At 44.5% G+C, this 16,269-nt stretch overlaps 1 protein-coding gene across 4 annotated transcripts in view; it reads left to right on the forward strand.

Moving 5' to 3' along the window:
- The window catches only part of Mapre2 (microtubule associated protein RP/EB family member 2), a 151,977-nt gene that overhangs the window by 127,865 nt on the left and 7,843 nt on the right, over positions 1-16,269 (forward strand). For all 4 annotated transcript variants that reach the window (XM_047526378.1, XM_047526377.1, XM_047526376.1 and 1 more), the window contains 2 exons: positions 9,196-9,335; positions 13,635-13,793. In XM_047526378.1, coding sequence (XP_047382334.1) covers positions 9,196-9,335; positions 13,635-13,793 — 299 coding nt within the window. The remainder of the gene's footprint in view (positions 1-9,195; positions 9,336-13,634; positions 13,794-16,269) is intronic.

Below are 16,269 nucleotides of genomic sequence, written 5' to 3' on the forward strand. Positions count from 1 at the left end.
AGGCTAGTCACAGGTTCCCACACACGCACTCAAGGAGAGAGTACCATACAAATATGTTAACACCAGGAAGCAGAGGTCATTGGAATGGGGCGGGGGGTGTCACCTTAGGGTGTCTTGGTCACCAAGGTTTATAGAGTTTACAATGGGGACTATTAAGGGTCTTTGAAGGCTTTAAGCATGAATTTGCTCCACCTTACAGAGAACGCATTAGGAGGGGTACACTTACAACTCAGAAGACTAGCTAGCCACCCCGGAAAGAATGGTGGCCCAAGTAAAGGTGGTAGCCAGGTGGATTATGGAAATGTGATTAACATAGCTTGATGATTAATGTATACGGGAAGTAGAGGAAAGGAGGAAACCAGGGACAAATGATACACACATGCCTGGCTTGGCCATTGGTTAAGGAAGCAGAGAACCCAGGAGGAAGAGCCATCAGTAGAGGGGAGAATGACCCCAGTGGACTCTGCTCCTGCCTCTCTCTTCCCCAGCTCTGATCTGCTGTGTGGGCTCAGATCGTGACTCCCTGCTGGGAGGTCTGGATAAGATAGTGCTACTAGAGCACAACGGCTTGCCACCCTCGGAAAAGGGGCAACGTGTGTCACAAGAACTCCGACTGAAAATTAAAGGACTGCAAGTCACACAGTAATGAAGTACTTAGGCCCCTCCAGATGGCCATCTTAGTTGGTAAGCTTCTTGCTCACCTTAGTGCTGCATGCCAGAGGTAGGTGGCACCACGGTGGCATCCTCATGTCAATGCCTGTGTGTCTTTGTTCTCCATGGTCTGCCTCAGTCTGCTGGGCCGTGAGTCCACAATAAACAGACAAGGGGCTACTGCTGTCAGTTATCGTTGGGATTTGAGCCTGTGGGTTTTATCGGAGTAAAGGGATCTTCACCATTTCTGTTGCTGAAAACAATTAAAAAGAAGATTTTAAACTAAGGCAGTCATTGGATTTGGAATGTAATATGTTTCAAATCTACTTAATTTTCTACCAAAGTGCACAAGAGGCATGATAAACCAGTAGTTCATTGAAAAAGAAATATACCAGATTGAAATAAGTATTTAAAAGTCAGAATTTTAAAGACTCAAGCCATTCTAAAATGTGCTTTCCTGCATTTTCCCCCCTTATGAAAAATTCTCTTAAACCAGAGTGAGTCAAGTAGAGCCTGGAAAATACTGGAGAATCACATGATGGCTAAAAATAAGCACATCATCCCCAGCAGGGCCAGTAAGCAGGGCAGAAGTAACTCGGTATGTGAGCATTTCCACTTGCTGCCCATCGTAGGGACTGGTCAGCCTAAAGGGTCCTGAGAGGCCCGAGAGCTCTGTTGGCTCTGCAACGGCAGCCACACCCTCTGGCGACCCCTGGCCTGCAGCATGCCCTGCTGCTGGGCTCTCCCAGGGCAGGCCCTTTTATTGTGCTGTGTGATGACCCCTGAGTGCTGGCTGGGAGGGACACAGGCTGACTCATAGCTCTTAGCCCTGCCTGTTTTTCTTCAGCCCTCCCCTTGGAATCAATAGCAAATGCTATTGGTGGCAGAAAATGTCTTCTTTGTTTTTTTCCGTTAACATTGCAACACATAGGTTATGTAAAATTGATGGGTATTTGGTGGCTGTTCTGTAGGGTATACAGTAGGGTTTTTTAAAACTATCACAACTTTACCAAAAACAAAATTCATCCTGTGCAGACCCAGAGACCTGACTGCAGCAGCCTCCTGACTGACCTTTCTGCCCTCTCAGTCTGTTCTCCACATGGCAAGCAGAGTGAGCCTTTTCAAACCAGCTCAGGGCTTGTCACTCTGCTCTGGATCCTACACTGGCATCTGACAGTAGCCTTGTGAGGTCCAGTGTGACCTGGCCCTGCAGCCAGGTATATCTCTGCCTGCATGATCTGTGGCCTCTCTGCTCCAACCACCTGGCCTGGCTTCTGAACAGGTGAGGCAGAATCCTTGTACTACCTTTAGGTCTTACCTGGACCAGTGCACCTGGCCATCAGTTGGCCACCTTCCTCACCTCCCTCAATTCTTGGTTCAGATCTGACTTTCCTCATCATGGCCTTGAAGACCTAAAGATTACTCTTGCCTCTGTCATGTCCCTTGTAGGGATCCTAGAGTTGTCACGGGTTGTTGGCCTCTGTGACCAGTGAGACTTTGGAGCCAGGGTAATCCCCCGTCTGTCTGGTGCCTCTCACTTCTTGCTGGGCTGCTGAAGCACTTCCGCCCAGAGAAGCACAGGCTGGAGCTGGGTGCTCCTGACTTCTCTCACCTGATTGTGGCTTATGGAAGCTCCTCAGGTCTGAGTGAGTGGTTGAAACTGGAGATCAAAGTCCTACATAAAATCACCCATCCCAACTCTTACCCTACCCTGCTCCATTTTCTTCTTTCCCCTTTCCCAAAGCACTGCTTTTCTCGTTTACTCTGTCGTTTACTAATTTATTGTGTTATTTATTGTCTCCACCCCCCTTTAGAACATGAATTCCACATGGACAGGCATCTTCTGGACTTCCTTCATTATTTTATCCCCAGTGCCTGTTAACTTGCCCGGTATATTATAGGAGTTTGATCAATATTTGTCTTATGAATGAATGAACAAACGAACAGAGGCAATTTGTAAAGGAGCACAGAGACTTGAGCTGGAGCCCACTGATTTTTAGTACAAAGAGGGCATGGAGTAGGGGATCCTAAGCCCTGGAGCCCCCTGATGGGTTATGGGCTGGCTTATCAGTTTTTATAGTTCTTCTGTTTTTGCTTTTGTTTTTATTTTTTTAATAAACTTAAGTCTTAATTTCCTTATTAGTAGTTTTATTTTTATTTTGCTAGTGTCTAGAAATGGGAAGCCAGTGTACTTTTGCATCCTTGGGTGAATCAGGTCTCTTTTGCTAAGTGACAATAGTGAAATGGGCTAACATTTATTGAGTACTTACTATGTGCCAGGTTTTTGTATAAGACTTTTCCAAGTTTGGGGAGCAGAGACTATAGGGTGGCAGCAAAAGTCAGCCCACTCATCAAACAACAGAGTCAGGATTCCTGTGAAGGCCTCAGGGTGGAGCCGCACTCTTACCCACTCTACTGCCTTCCTAGAGGTGTGTTGAAGGATACCCAGTCCCGTGCCAGTTCTTCATCCCCACACAATTAACATGGTTCACGGTTCTTGCTTGCCGTGTGGAGCCAGCCCAAGCTGCCCAGATAGAAGCTGCCTACTTTTATATAAGATTACACTTAAGTAGTAAAAAAGAATAACCAAACTTTGCCACTGTCTGCATTGGTAAGGACAAAGCCATAGGGCTATGAACTGCTAATTTCAAAATAAAAGAAATTCCCTCTTAATTATCTTCTGAACCAGGATCCTGGAACCTTGTTACAGTTCTTTGGGGACAAAACTGGCCCTGCTTAGAGGTTTGTTGTTGTTGTTGTTTTCCCTTGCCTTCCAAGCAGATCACTGTTCAAAGTGAAGGTCTGGAGCATTTTTTAAGGAAAGGTTCAAGTCTTTATTACGTCAATTTGTGGTAATGAGAATTGTGTAGGAGCTGTCAATCATATTGCAGTCCAATGACTTTGATGTCAGTCGCTGAGTAAGTTCCCATAAGTTCTCTTCTTATGGGAACTCTCTCTTCTCATCAGTCTGGCCCAAACACTTTTCCCCAGTTTCAGTTCTGTGGGGTCTAAGTGAGTGAGAAGCGGGTGGGGGTGGAGTGGGGAGAGGGATAGTCTCTTAAAGTAGAGAAGTTGAGAACGACCAGAGGAGCAGTGGCTTCCTGCGAATGTGTGCAAGCACACGTGCTCATGTTTTTAATGTCTCTGTGGTTCTTGTCAACACTATTAATGTCATATTTTTAGCTCTTCTGTTTATGATTTTGGCAAAAGGAACATAGCAAATTATGTGAGAAGAATTTCTAAATTCTAGCAGAGCTCTGACCATGAAGGTCAAAGCCAAGTACAGTGCTTTTATTTGCTTCACCCTTCTGAATCCATTGAGCCTCATTGGCCCAAAATGTAGCATTTTCCATAAACATGAAGCAAACTACTAATTATTGACATTAGACCCAGCAATACTCGGGCTTCACTAAGGCAGTGAATCAGACCACTCACTCTGTTGTTTTTTTACAACTATGGTTAAAATGTCTTAGAATCATATTTATGCACCAAATCCTAAAGGCATTAATTAAGACACAACTGCTCAGAGACTGGCATTGTAAATCATGTCCATATCCACTGGGTAAATTCAAAGAATTACAGGGACTTGTACAGAATTTATGTCTGTTTTCCTCTGCTTCTGAAACTCCTTCTTATTTTAAAAGGGAAGATTAGGGAGGGATAGAAAAGCTTCAGGGCAAAACAATTGCTTGTAAAACAGAGCTACCACTAATTATGTTTTCAGGACATCATCAAATGCAGCTTGAAACAAAAATTGAAATGTTTGATAGCTGCAAGGAAAAAAATCTAAATCTGCATTTTATCTAGAATAGCTGTACTCTCTCTAAAAGCCATTATATAAATGGTTTCTGCATGAGCAACATTGAGCAAAGAGGCATGGAAGGCACAAAAAGAAGCAGGATACCTGGCAAAGCAGGGCATTCTGGGAAGCAAGAATGCAGCTATTGAGGACTTGGTCTTTAAAACCAGACTTGGACGCTATACTGGACATTATTCGGTCACTTCGCAATACTGGAATATAGACACTGGCTTATTATAAAAGCATGATATCAGTGTTAAATTTATTGACATTGATATGATAATAATAGTGGCCTGGGTAAGTGGGAAAAGAATACCTGGCCCCAGGACCTAGGTGTACTTGAGAGTGTGGTTATTTGAAAAGAGACAGCAAGATCTATAAAGCAAATAAAAATAGTTGTGAACTGTCTGAAGGGTATGCCCTACTTCAGGCTATTGTCTATTGTAATTTACTCTAAAAATTAAAAATGAAATCATTGAATATAAGAAGGCTAAAATATTTCATTTTAATTTTTTTACAGTTAACATTTCTTATTGTGTGCTAATTATGTGACAATTGGAGAGGTAAATTATTCCACGACACATTGTAGCTTATGATGTTTGAAGGACTTACTTTACATTCTTCTGAGGATGAGCTTTTGGTTTAACCCTGAATTCTATTTTTTTTTTTTTTAAAAAAAAAAAAAAACAAACAAACCCAAACCTCTGAAAAAAATTTTTTTCCTGTTTTTTCAGAAAACAACTAGTGCCATAGCCTCATTTATCATTTATTTCCCTCTGTTAGTTTGTTTCCAACTTAATCAGAATTTCTAAACCCCCCTAATTTTAAATATCAAATACTCATTACGTAATGGAAGTTATTAAATTTTTTTTTAGTTCATCTTCTCTGCCCTTCCTTTCTGTGTTCACCAGCACTGTCGCCATGCAGGCCTCTGAAGGCTGTTCCTCCATCCCTGCGTGTACAGGTGGTGGAGCAGGGAACGCCCAGGCAGACTTAATGCCCTCCTTCTCATCTTGGGGCGTCTGTAAGGGGCTTCCACGTGAGCCAGTGTGACAGACCTGAGGCCCTGCACCCCAGCTGACCTGTGAGATCCGAGAAGTTCAGATGACCTGTTAAGACCTAGGCTGTGGAACTGCAGCCGCTTGGAGAGTCAGAGCCACTCAAGTACATTAAGTCGGGCTCTGTCTGTAGCAAGGATTGCTTCCTGTGAGGCTGCGTGGCAGGAGCAGCACTAGCGACAGCAACTCCAGCAGCCCCGGCCTCTGCCCTGACCCATGTAGAGCGTGTTGCCCCTGGCACTGTCTCTCCCAGCAGCTTCCTCCACCTAATGATCCATGGCCATGCCTGGAGGTTGGCCTGTCATGGCCCCTTCTCCCTCTTTCCAAACAGCTCAGTTTTTTTTTTTTTTTTTCAAGCTGCATTTGATATTCTGAAAACATAAGGTAGCCTTGTTTTACAAGCAATCTGCTTCTGTTTCTTCCATGTTTTTAAGGCAGAGTACAAGAACATGAGTGTGTCTGATGAACCAAGCTTGGTCATGGCAACCAGCCACACCAGAGTCACTGACGTGCTTATAAAGGACTACCCAGAGTGGGGAACGTGTCACATGCTTGAGGGAAGCTCCTTTCTTCCACGGGGCTGTTTCACTCAGAAGAGGCCATGATTCCATGATGGCAGAATTGGGGTCAGTCCAGCAAAAACCACTTGCCTCCTCCCTCCTAGGGCACTTGCCCACCCCCGCAACCCCCGTCTTCCTGAGTCCTGTGTGAGGGGCCTGAGTAATAACACAAGGTGATCTTGAAAGGAAAGCAAGGAAAGGATCTCTTTGTCAGAGGCCGACACCTCTGGTTTGGTTTTCTTTGTGTATTTCTGGCTCTTCCAGTGACTTTGACATCAGCATCAGCTCCTCCAGCTCTGCCCGGTGTCTTTTAGCTGGAGTGGTACCTCTCTAGGAGTCAGTTAGGGAATTCTAAAACCTTTATGGAGTATGCCTGGTCAGACACTGGCCATGGGGCTGTAGAGTGGACAAGAAAACAACTCCTGCACCATGGAGCTATGCCAGTGGGAGAAGTGAGCACCAGAGAACAATTATACCATTGTGGTTGGTGTGGCCTCCGAGGACAGTGTTCTGGGCACTGTGGCAGCCCAGAGGAAGTGGGTAGTGGATCTAATCACTCCAAGTACTTGGGGAGGGGGCAGAAGGCAGGGCCTTTCAGGCAGAGGGAACACAGCCCAGATCACCCTGGACCATCCTGGTGTCAGAACTGCCTTGTTCCCAAGAGGGTTGACTTCAGGTGCCATGCCTGGGAATTCTTTTGAGACTATATCATGAGCTTCTGGAGAGCAAAGGCTACATCTTAGTCATTTTAGAGATGTTCAGAACATGGCCTTTGATGGGCACTCAATAAATATGTATTTATTAAAAAGGGGGTGTTGGTCATAGATGATGTTGGTGGTAATTGCTCTTAGACTGCTTTTATATTAAAGTGTGGTGTATTGCTTATAAGAAGGAACCCGATTTTGCAGAAGTGCCCTAACCTACTGCTAGTCTGGTGGCTAGCCTCTGAGAGGGCCTCTGGCCCCGTCAGGCTGTCCTGCTTCCCCTGCCTGCCCCTACACTTTGTTTGCTCTACCAGTTGATTGGAGAACCTACACAGTGGGACACAGAGGTAATGTCCCAAGAATGTTCTGTGTGGGCTTCTACAGAGATGAGGGGTCCTTGCAGCTGTTGCAACTGTGCGCCAGTCACAAACAAGCAAACCACAGCTCTCTAGGATCCTTGGGACACCCTTATGTACAGGTGAGGTCTCCAGGTCCCTGTGGATTTACCCTTTGAATACTTAGACTTCCTTAAGTCATTCCCAATTTAATATTTTTATTTTAAAGTGTATTGGGCATTTCCCTGAATTTTTAAAGATTCTTTATTTCCTCCTTTGTAACAGAGAAGAGGGTATTTAAAAGCTATAATACTGCAGTGCTTTTCAAGGTTGTTTATGACTTACATCTGTAACTAATGACTCCAGGCACCTGAAGACACATAAATATAAATTTTACAGTCTTCCTGTTGGCTACTTTGTAATTAGGGTATTGGTTGAAACTTGTAACTGCTGTTGCATACCTGCCTTTATAACCTCTCGCCTCTTTCTAATCTCTTAGAAAATAGAAAAATTGGAAACTATGAAGTTGGAAATAAACTGTAAAATTGAAAACCACATAACCATGTTTTATTTGCTCATTCATGTATTTATTTAGACATTTGTTCCTTCACCAAAAGTGTGTTCAGCCAAGCATTGTGTGATGCACTGGGGTTGCAAAGATGAATAAAACATGTTCTTTGCCCTTCAAGAACCTTCCAGAAGGGAAGGGTATGGAGGACTGTGGTGGCAAATGGGGCAGGAGAACACATAGGAGAGACACCTACCCAGCAGAGTGGTGGAACCAGAGCTGCCCTCTCCCTGGGACTGTGTTCAGAATAAAAGGGAGTGGGGTTGGGTCCCCAGAAATGGTTCAGAAGTTCTTAACCCATGAGCACATCTGCTTCTCTGAATGTACCTTGTACTTACATTTTGGCTACAGAAGTCATTCCCTTGTCTGTGCCATGTTCCAGACTGAGCCCACTATGAGCTGAGCACCAGCCAGTCAAGGTCTTCCCTGATGTCTGTGTTCTTTAAAAAAAAAAAAAAAAAAAATCATTTCATTAGTGATATTCGGTGGACCACTTGGATAAAGTACTGACCCCCAGAACTGCCCGCTGCAAAGGGCACTTTCCCCCTTTGAAGTAAGTAATTTAGAGGGTAATACCTTGATATGTGGGAATGTCTTGTTGCCTAAAAATCTCTCATCTGATATTTAGTGTCCATTGACAATCCTTTTGGAGTTAGCTATGGATGTTGCGCAATTGTGATTCTAGTTCTAATGTTTTTTTTCTACATTTACTGACCATGTTCTATAAAGATCTTTTTCTTTCTCTCCCTTCCTTCCTTCTCCCTCCCATTATGAACTGAGAAGTTATTAACATATCTAATGTAGTATAATGAGTTCCAGCCATTATTCTTCAAACTGCCACTGTATGGCCAAATGGAACTCCTTCAGGTTGGTCCCTGGGTCCCTGTGACAGTAATCCTTGATCACATCCTTGTTCTTTGATACAAGTTGTCCTACACTCACCTTATACATTTCCTCCTCGCCCCTGAATCAGCCATTTCTCAAGAAGCCCTTTTGTTGCAGAATAATATTTAGAAATTAAGATTTAGGCATTAGGGGTATTCACTGCTAGGAAGATGCCATTGCTTCTAGACTCTTTCAGTGACTGAAGCTAGAGAAAATAATGTTTATAGCTATGTTTCTTCTTTTTTGATGTTTCTTCCAAAATATTAGTCTGTTGTAGGTCTTTCATCAGAAACTCAGGATAATAATTTGAGATTATCTAAAAACCTTTTCTCTTTGAAAACTTAAAGTTCTTTTGTAGCTATTACTCTTATCTGTGGAGGGAGAAGGATCTACTATATATACCTCTTGTTACTTGGGAAAGAAACTGTTCTCATAAAAGTTCAATAAGTTACCCAAGACAATGACCCTGTAGTTTCATTGTGTGTACTTTTAAGCATTTATGTGGCCCTTTTGTATGGGAAGGGATCACTGCATTCCTTTGTCTTTTTAGTACACTTGTTTTATATTTAAAACAAGTTATCTAAAAATCACATTTAATATTGTCAATGCTTATAATTTGCTCTGATTGCTTTCAGGTGCGGCTAAATCAAGTCCAGCATCCAAACCTGGATCCACACCTTCTCGCCCCTCCTCTGCCAAAAGGGCTTCATCCAGTGGCTCAGCATCCAAATCTGATAAAGATTTAGAAACACAGGTCATACAGCTTAATGAGCAGGTAACTCCTATCTCTGGGTCCAGTGACATGTATAAGGGGCAGGGAGGCAGATCCCTACAGGCCTGAGACTAGGAAGGAATGGTGAGGCGGAAGTCAGTGATGTCAAGCAAGTAAGAATAAAAGGAATTGCTTAGAAAGGTAAAATTAGTAGCCTGTGATGAATAACAGATGTTAGTCATAAATTTCAAAGTTATACATCAAGAAGGGACAGATGACTCAGCCTTGCTCCTCCTCCCCTATACCTCAGTGGCCATCCAGAGCTCCAGGATGGATCATTCTATTTTAGGCGTGGCCTACCTTGCCCACTTATGGGCAGTCTAGAGAGTGTTAAAGGCTGCTTTAGTGTTAGGCTGTCTCCCTCTCACCTCTTCCCTCTGTCCATCCATCCATCCTTCCTTTCTTTCAGCAACTATTCATTGAGCATTTTTTTATGTGACAGATACTATCCTTAATTTAATGGTAGCAAGATTAGGTCCATTTCTTTTCTTAGAACATATAGCAATTGCACACAGTAATTTATTACTGAAGCAAAACAAAAAACCCACACTTGGAGATAGTGTGTAGCTTCATGGTAGAGCACTTGCCTAGCATGCCTGAGGCCCTGGGGTTGACCCCCTGCACCACAAAAACAAACAAAACAGGTCTTTCCACAGTGGCAGGTACTGGATGCTCCAGAAACACTGAACCCAAACCTTGGGGACTCTGAAAGGCTATAGCTGTATTTTAAGAACTTTTCTTCCTAACCAACAGCTCTTCAGAAATACAATAAATTTAGTTCTACTGACTGAAATTTCCAATGTTAAAAACTTAAGTATGCTTTCTAATTAGTACTAACCAACTTTGCCTTAGATTATATATAGTTTAAAGGCAGTAAAACTACAGGGAGCAAAGGACCCCCTGGAGAAGCCAGGGACCTTGGCAGCTTTCTTCCTGGCCCCTCTGCCATGGCACGAGGAACCTTGACTCCAGATCCTCAGGCTGTTCCCAGTGGTGTACTGAACCAGTTTCCAGTGATTAATCTTTTTCTTGATGAGCCAGCAAGAGTCTGGAAACTGCTTTTGAGGTAATTGTATATTTGCAATCAAGATTCAGCTTGAAAAGCAGGCAGTTGCTTAACTAGAGTGCTTCTGTACAGACCCAGTCACTTCAAGGAAAAACTGTCAGTCATTTAGGGGTTAGGACTTGGGTCTAAAAACTGTGGAATGTTCTAGACATTTGCTTATTCTCAGTTTGAGCCCCAGGACAGTTTCCAGTGGTAACTTCTTAGGTAAAAGGCAGTAAGGTCAGCAGTGATGAGCCTCAGGGCACACACAAGCAAATCAGCATGAACCTCGGGTGAATCAGGCTTGGGTACTTTGGATTTATAACTTTTTCTCCTAAAGAACACAAATTCTTTTGCTATGTCATCTCGTGTTCTTCTTGACTCCTGTCCTCCCCTGCCTTCTCCCCACATTCCACACCCAGGTTTCCAACCCTCCAGACCAAATTCTGACCTTGTGGAAGCCTCAGGGTCCTTCTTTGCCTCCCTGTCCCTCACAGCCTTGACCAGCCAATGCACTTACTCTCCTTGGGTCTGACTCTAGGCTCCCAGTAGCTCTCAAATCACACAGAGACCCCCATCCCCAGACCTCCAGACTGCCTCAGCTAAACTGTCTTGCCATTCAAAACGCCACTCCAGAGAGAGGCCAGAGGGAGAAGAGAGAACTGTACACTGGCCTTCCTTCCCCTTGTTATAACTTTCTTTCCTTCTAAGAAGCCTCACTTCCACTTCTTGCCCCTTGTTGCCTTTACACTGAGGAGGGCCATGCCTGGCCCCCTGTTCCTCAGAGGTAAGATAGGACACACCCTAAATTGGGAGTCCTTCCTTCCCCAGGTGACTAAGCACTTATTTCACCAATTATCCGATTGCTCCCTCCTTTCGGTGTCCAGGAAGCCTACAGGAACCCCTTCCCCACAAGGCTAGTGGTGACCACACAGGCACACAGGGTTGGAACTAAGAGTACCTGGGACAAGGAGAAAACAAGCGGAAATGCCTGGGAAGAAGGTTGAATTACCGTAGTAATAGAGAAAGTGACAAGTGCCATAAACTAAGAATTTTCATGTGCTTGGCCTCATGCCTTTGTTCAGGCAATATCTCATGATAAACTATAAAAGTAACACTGTGCTAGACAGTTCCATGATAGAAATGAATCAAAAGATGTCGAGAGGAAAAGCCATAAATAAAATAATTAAGAACTCTTTCTGGACAGGGGGGTTAGCCAACAGGAAGTAGGTTGGAATCATTGCTACACTCAAGGACTACTGGCGGGAGAGGGTGGGTATGGGGTAGCCCAGGCAGAGAGCATTGCTGTCATGTGGACTGCAAAGCCTGGGAGGACTCGCAGTCTGTGGACACACTAAGAGAAGTTGGGAAAATTGTGAAAAGAAAACGACCCCTCGGTGCCCCTCCACCTCTTCCATCACTCAGGCATCCCATGACATATGGTATCCCATGATAGGGGCCGGGGGGAGGTCAGGCTGGCATTGGTCTCTTGTGAGCAAGTCTGAAAATGAAATTTCATTTGCCGATTGATCTTTCATCACATAATCCTGCTACTGTCAGATTTTACTAAGGAACGTGTGTAACTGAGTTCCACTTACCTAATATACATGGAATACCACAGAGCCCCACTCGAGCTGAGTATTTCTACAGAAGCCACAGCTATTTTCTTACTATGCAAACCACACCATGCTCAGGAAGTAGACAGACCTAGTTTTTATGGTTGACTGTGTCCTTGCCTGAAATGGAGCTGGCAAGTGGTGGTACCCCTGAATTGCCACAGGTCCATCAGCTGCACCAGCCCAGAGCTCAGATGCACTCTGTGGCTAAGCCCAGAGAAGGGCTTGGTTCGTTTAAAATAGGAAAGTGTAGGTAGAACAAAAGTTTTCTTTTTTCTAAAATTTAGTCTGGTTACCTTCAGTTTTTACAAATGTCCAAAATATAGTGTTAACAGAAATAAGAATTAAAAGTTAGTGAATAGACCCTTCACAGCTTTGTCAGTAGGTACAGAGTATCCTGAGGTTAACATTCAGGGGCCATATTCCTAAGACTTCAGGTGGGTCTGAGTTTTCATAAGTATAGATGAACAGAGAATTAAAAAATAAATGTGAATGATTCTGGGAGACCAGGAGAGTGACAGTTTGAGCCTGTATGTAGCTGCTGCACCCGGAGCAGTGTGGCAGCCTGAGATTTGAAACCTGATCTTCCATACCCGCTTTGACATTTCTTCAGCCCCAGCTGTCTGTATTGTTGAGCTGTGTGTGCCTAGAATTTGGATTCCTCCCCATTGCTGGCACTGTGTAGTGTGCACACCTCTGGAAGGTCCTTGTCCCAGCATCAAAGGGAATAAAGAGGAAGTAAGAGCTAGTAAGTGAGGAAATGGTGCTTCTGTCCCTTCCCACCTTCAGAGCCATAACCAGAGAAGGCAGATCTGCACAGCCAGGCTCTGTCTCACCCTGGAACACCAATAGCCAGTGAGAGTATTTGTCCAGTTTGGCTCAATAGTTGGAAAGGATTAGAAATTAGGGGTGGATCTAAAGGAAGGTCCTCAAGTAATCTAACCACACTCGACAACTCTCTCTCACTCGTCTTTCCTCCCTTCTTCCATTCTCCCTTCCTGGGACAGTGTTTGGGCTGCTACAGCCCAATACCATAAACTGTGCATGACTTATAAACAAATTTATGTCTTACAGTTCTGTCAGTTGGGAAGTCCAAGGTGAAGGTGTCAGCAGCTGCAGTGTCTGATGAGGTCCTTGTAGATGGCACCTTCTCACTGTATCCGCACATGCTGGAAGGATTAATGGTCTCCCTTGCACCTCTTTCATTAGGGCACCACCCTCATGACCTAGTCACCTTCCAAAAGCCACACCTGATACCTTCACACTGGGCATTGAGAGGTCAACATGTGAATTTGGAAGAAGACACAAACTTGCAGATAATAGCAGAATGCTAGCAGAAAGATGCAGTCCAGCCCATGTTAGCAGGAGAGGAAAGGTTCCCACAGCCTAGCTGAAACTGCAGCAGAGAATCTCTGTGAACCTGGTTAATAAACACTCAGTTAATGGAAGGGAATGAGCAGTGTGCTTCTGAGATTGGACATTTTGGCTCAGACTCAGGTGACAGCACTGTTGCTCGTCCCTCAAACTTGCACATCAGTTATTTCTGTCTCTTTACATGTTTTGGGTCCCCATATACAGGCATAGTTGGTCACTTGTTTCTTACTGTATGTTTTTGGTTTCTTTACCCTCACTCTTTTGCAGGTACATTCATTAAAACTTGCCCTTGAAGGTGTGGAAAAGGAAAGGGATTTCTACTTTGGGAAGTTGAGAGAGATTGAGCTGCTCTGCCAAGAACATGGGCAGGAAAATGATGACCTCGTGCAGCGACTAATGGAAGTGCTCTATGCCTCAGAAGAACATGTAAGTGCGAGGAGCTCTCAGCCCCTGCATCTGAAATGACTGTCTCGGTCAAACTGCAATGGATCTGCCTGCCTCAGAGTGCTTCCCTAAGGCCTCAGTGAGAATTATAGCTCAACTAATATACTTGATCTTCCCGGAAGAATAACCATCATGATCCACTGACCCATGCCTGTGGAATATGCATCCATAAGCTAGTCTGAGAAGAGATGGGTGGATATTGGGGGTGGGGAGGGCAGCTGAGAAAAACACACAGCCAAATCCCAAGAGAGTATCTGAGAAACTGAGCAGTAAGAATTTGTAGAAAGGCTCCTATTTCTTCATGAGAGATCACAGTATGGTTAAAGGAAAATATAATCTAGGTACTTGTTCCATCCCCATAAAACTTACAACCATATGTTTTTATTTCATAGCTAGTTGCCGTGGTTACTCATCATCAGGACAGACCAAAATTGTGGAATGGCCCTTTGTTGAAAAGACTTCTAGAAGGCCTCTATTGCAGGGAATGACGTGCCACCAGGGTTGCTGTTCTTGAGCGAGTGTGCTCAGGGAGACCCAGGGTGTGGTTCTGCCAGGGTGATAAAAAGCAGATGAGGAGCAGGGAGAACAATGATGTCAGGAAGCCAGGAGGGGAAGAGGCGGGACAAATGGCAGAGATGGAAGAGTCACCCTAGTTGCCTGTGCCTGGAGGAAGAAGCCCAGCACCCTGGGATAGAAGGGAGAGCCCAGTGGAGCTTGACCTGCTACAGAGCTGAGCTGTGGAGGGCCACAAGGATTAGGGGTTGCAGCATTTGACCCTGGTTGACGCTGGTTGACGCTGGTGCAAGTGTTCTTGTCTCTAACTTGCAAGCCTGTAGGTGCCTGAAGAGACTGTGGTGGGATCACACATGTGAGCTTTACCACAGAATGTGACAAGCCACCAGCAGGTTTGCTTTCTTATTTCAACTGATTGCCCAGGAAATATTTATTCCCTTTATGACTTAAAGTCCTAGCATTGAAACTTTCCTGAACTGGAAAAACTGCTCAGATGTGGGAGTTCTCCACCATTGTTTTCGTTTCCCCTGATATTTTGTTTTAAACTTCTTTCTTGGTGGCCAGTAGCTCAGAATGGAGATTTTTGAAGCCCTGGGAACCTGCCTCATTGGGCCCCCAGAAGACATGATGGCTTCACAAATCTGGTTCTGAGCGTTTTCAGATCTGATGGAAGTAGCTAGAGGCTGGCTTGCTGGGTGTCTGTGACCGCAGGTGGTGTGGACATAATGTTCTGTGTGTTCTGAGTGCTTTGTAGTCTGTCATGCACTAGATGGGTTATGGTTATTATCTTCACACGCTTGTTGGAGGCTAAATCAGATTGTCTGGGATAATCCCTGCTGGCTAGAGGAAAGCCAGCACACCGGCCTGGATCTTTCTAGCAGGAGGGAGAACATGATTCTAAGCCAGATCTTTTCCCAGGAGGGAGAGGAGTCCTTGCATAGAAACATTGTTACATGAGCTCTAGATGAAGAGCTGAATTCCTGGCTAAGGAGTTGGGGGCCAGTCTCAAGCAAGAACTCTTGCCTCCTGGGTGTGATTTCAGGGGGTGCTGCTCAGATGACCATCCTCAGGTTGGTTCTGCCGTTTCTGTCACCCCCGCTCACACCCCACACCACCACCTGACTGCCCGCTATGTTCACAGAGCTGCGCTTGCAGCGTGTGAACAGTCACCTCGGAGAGCAGTGCTTTAAAACCTCATCAGTCATTAAGACTGAGTCTGTCAGTTCCTTTTTTCTCAAACACCTGGGATGGGACTTCATGGGGAAGGGCCTAGGGCTTTATGTATGTTAGTTCATTAACTCCTTTAATTCTCTTGAGAATTTTATTAGGTAGCCGTTATCATCATTTCATTTCACAGATGAGGAGAAACTAAGCTAGTGGAGATCTTTCCCAGGTTCATAAGCAGGTATTCAGAATCTTGAGTTTATATTCTCCCTTCTCCAAGCCTGAACTATGTTTTTTGTCTGCTTTTGGTGGGTTGCTTTTTGTTTTGGTTTGGTTTGGGTGCTGGGGATTCAACCCAGGGACCTCATACGTGTCAGCACATACTTGACCACTGAGCTACACCTTCAGCCCTAGTATCATCTTTTAAGTGAGATTGTGACAGTAGCAATAGCTAACACTTGGTTAATATTTAGCATGTGCTAAATATTATGCTCACATTCTGTATATATTTTTCACCCTAACTACATCCCTATGCAGCAAGTACTGTTACTTACTTGCATTTCACAGATGAAATTATTTGCCCAGTTAATAGCACTAGATAGTGCTCCAGCTAATAGCACTAGATTTGAACCCAGGTTTATGTACTTCAGAGCCCCAAATCTTCAGTACTGTTACCTCCCTGTCAGTATATTGGGTGCCATGGGGCAGGGAGAAGTCAAAGTAGTGCGACTTGGGTGAACCTCAAAATAGCCTGTCTTCTTAAATCTTCAGTCAAGCACAC

The sequence above is a fragment of the Sciurus carolinensis genome, chromosome 15 (assembly GCF_902686445.1).
Source record: "Sciurus carolinensis chromosome 15, mSciCar1.2, whole genome shotgun sequence".
Lineage (NCBI taxonomy): Eukaryota > Metazoa > Chordata > Mammalia > Rodentia > Sciuridae > Sciurus > Sciurus carolinensis.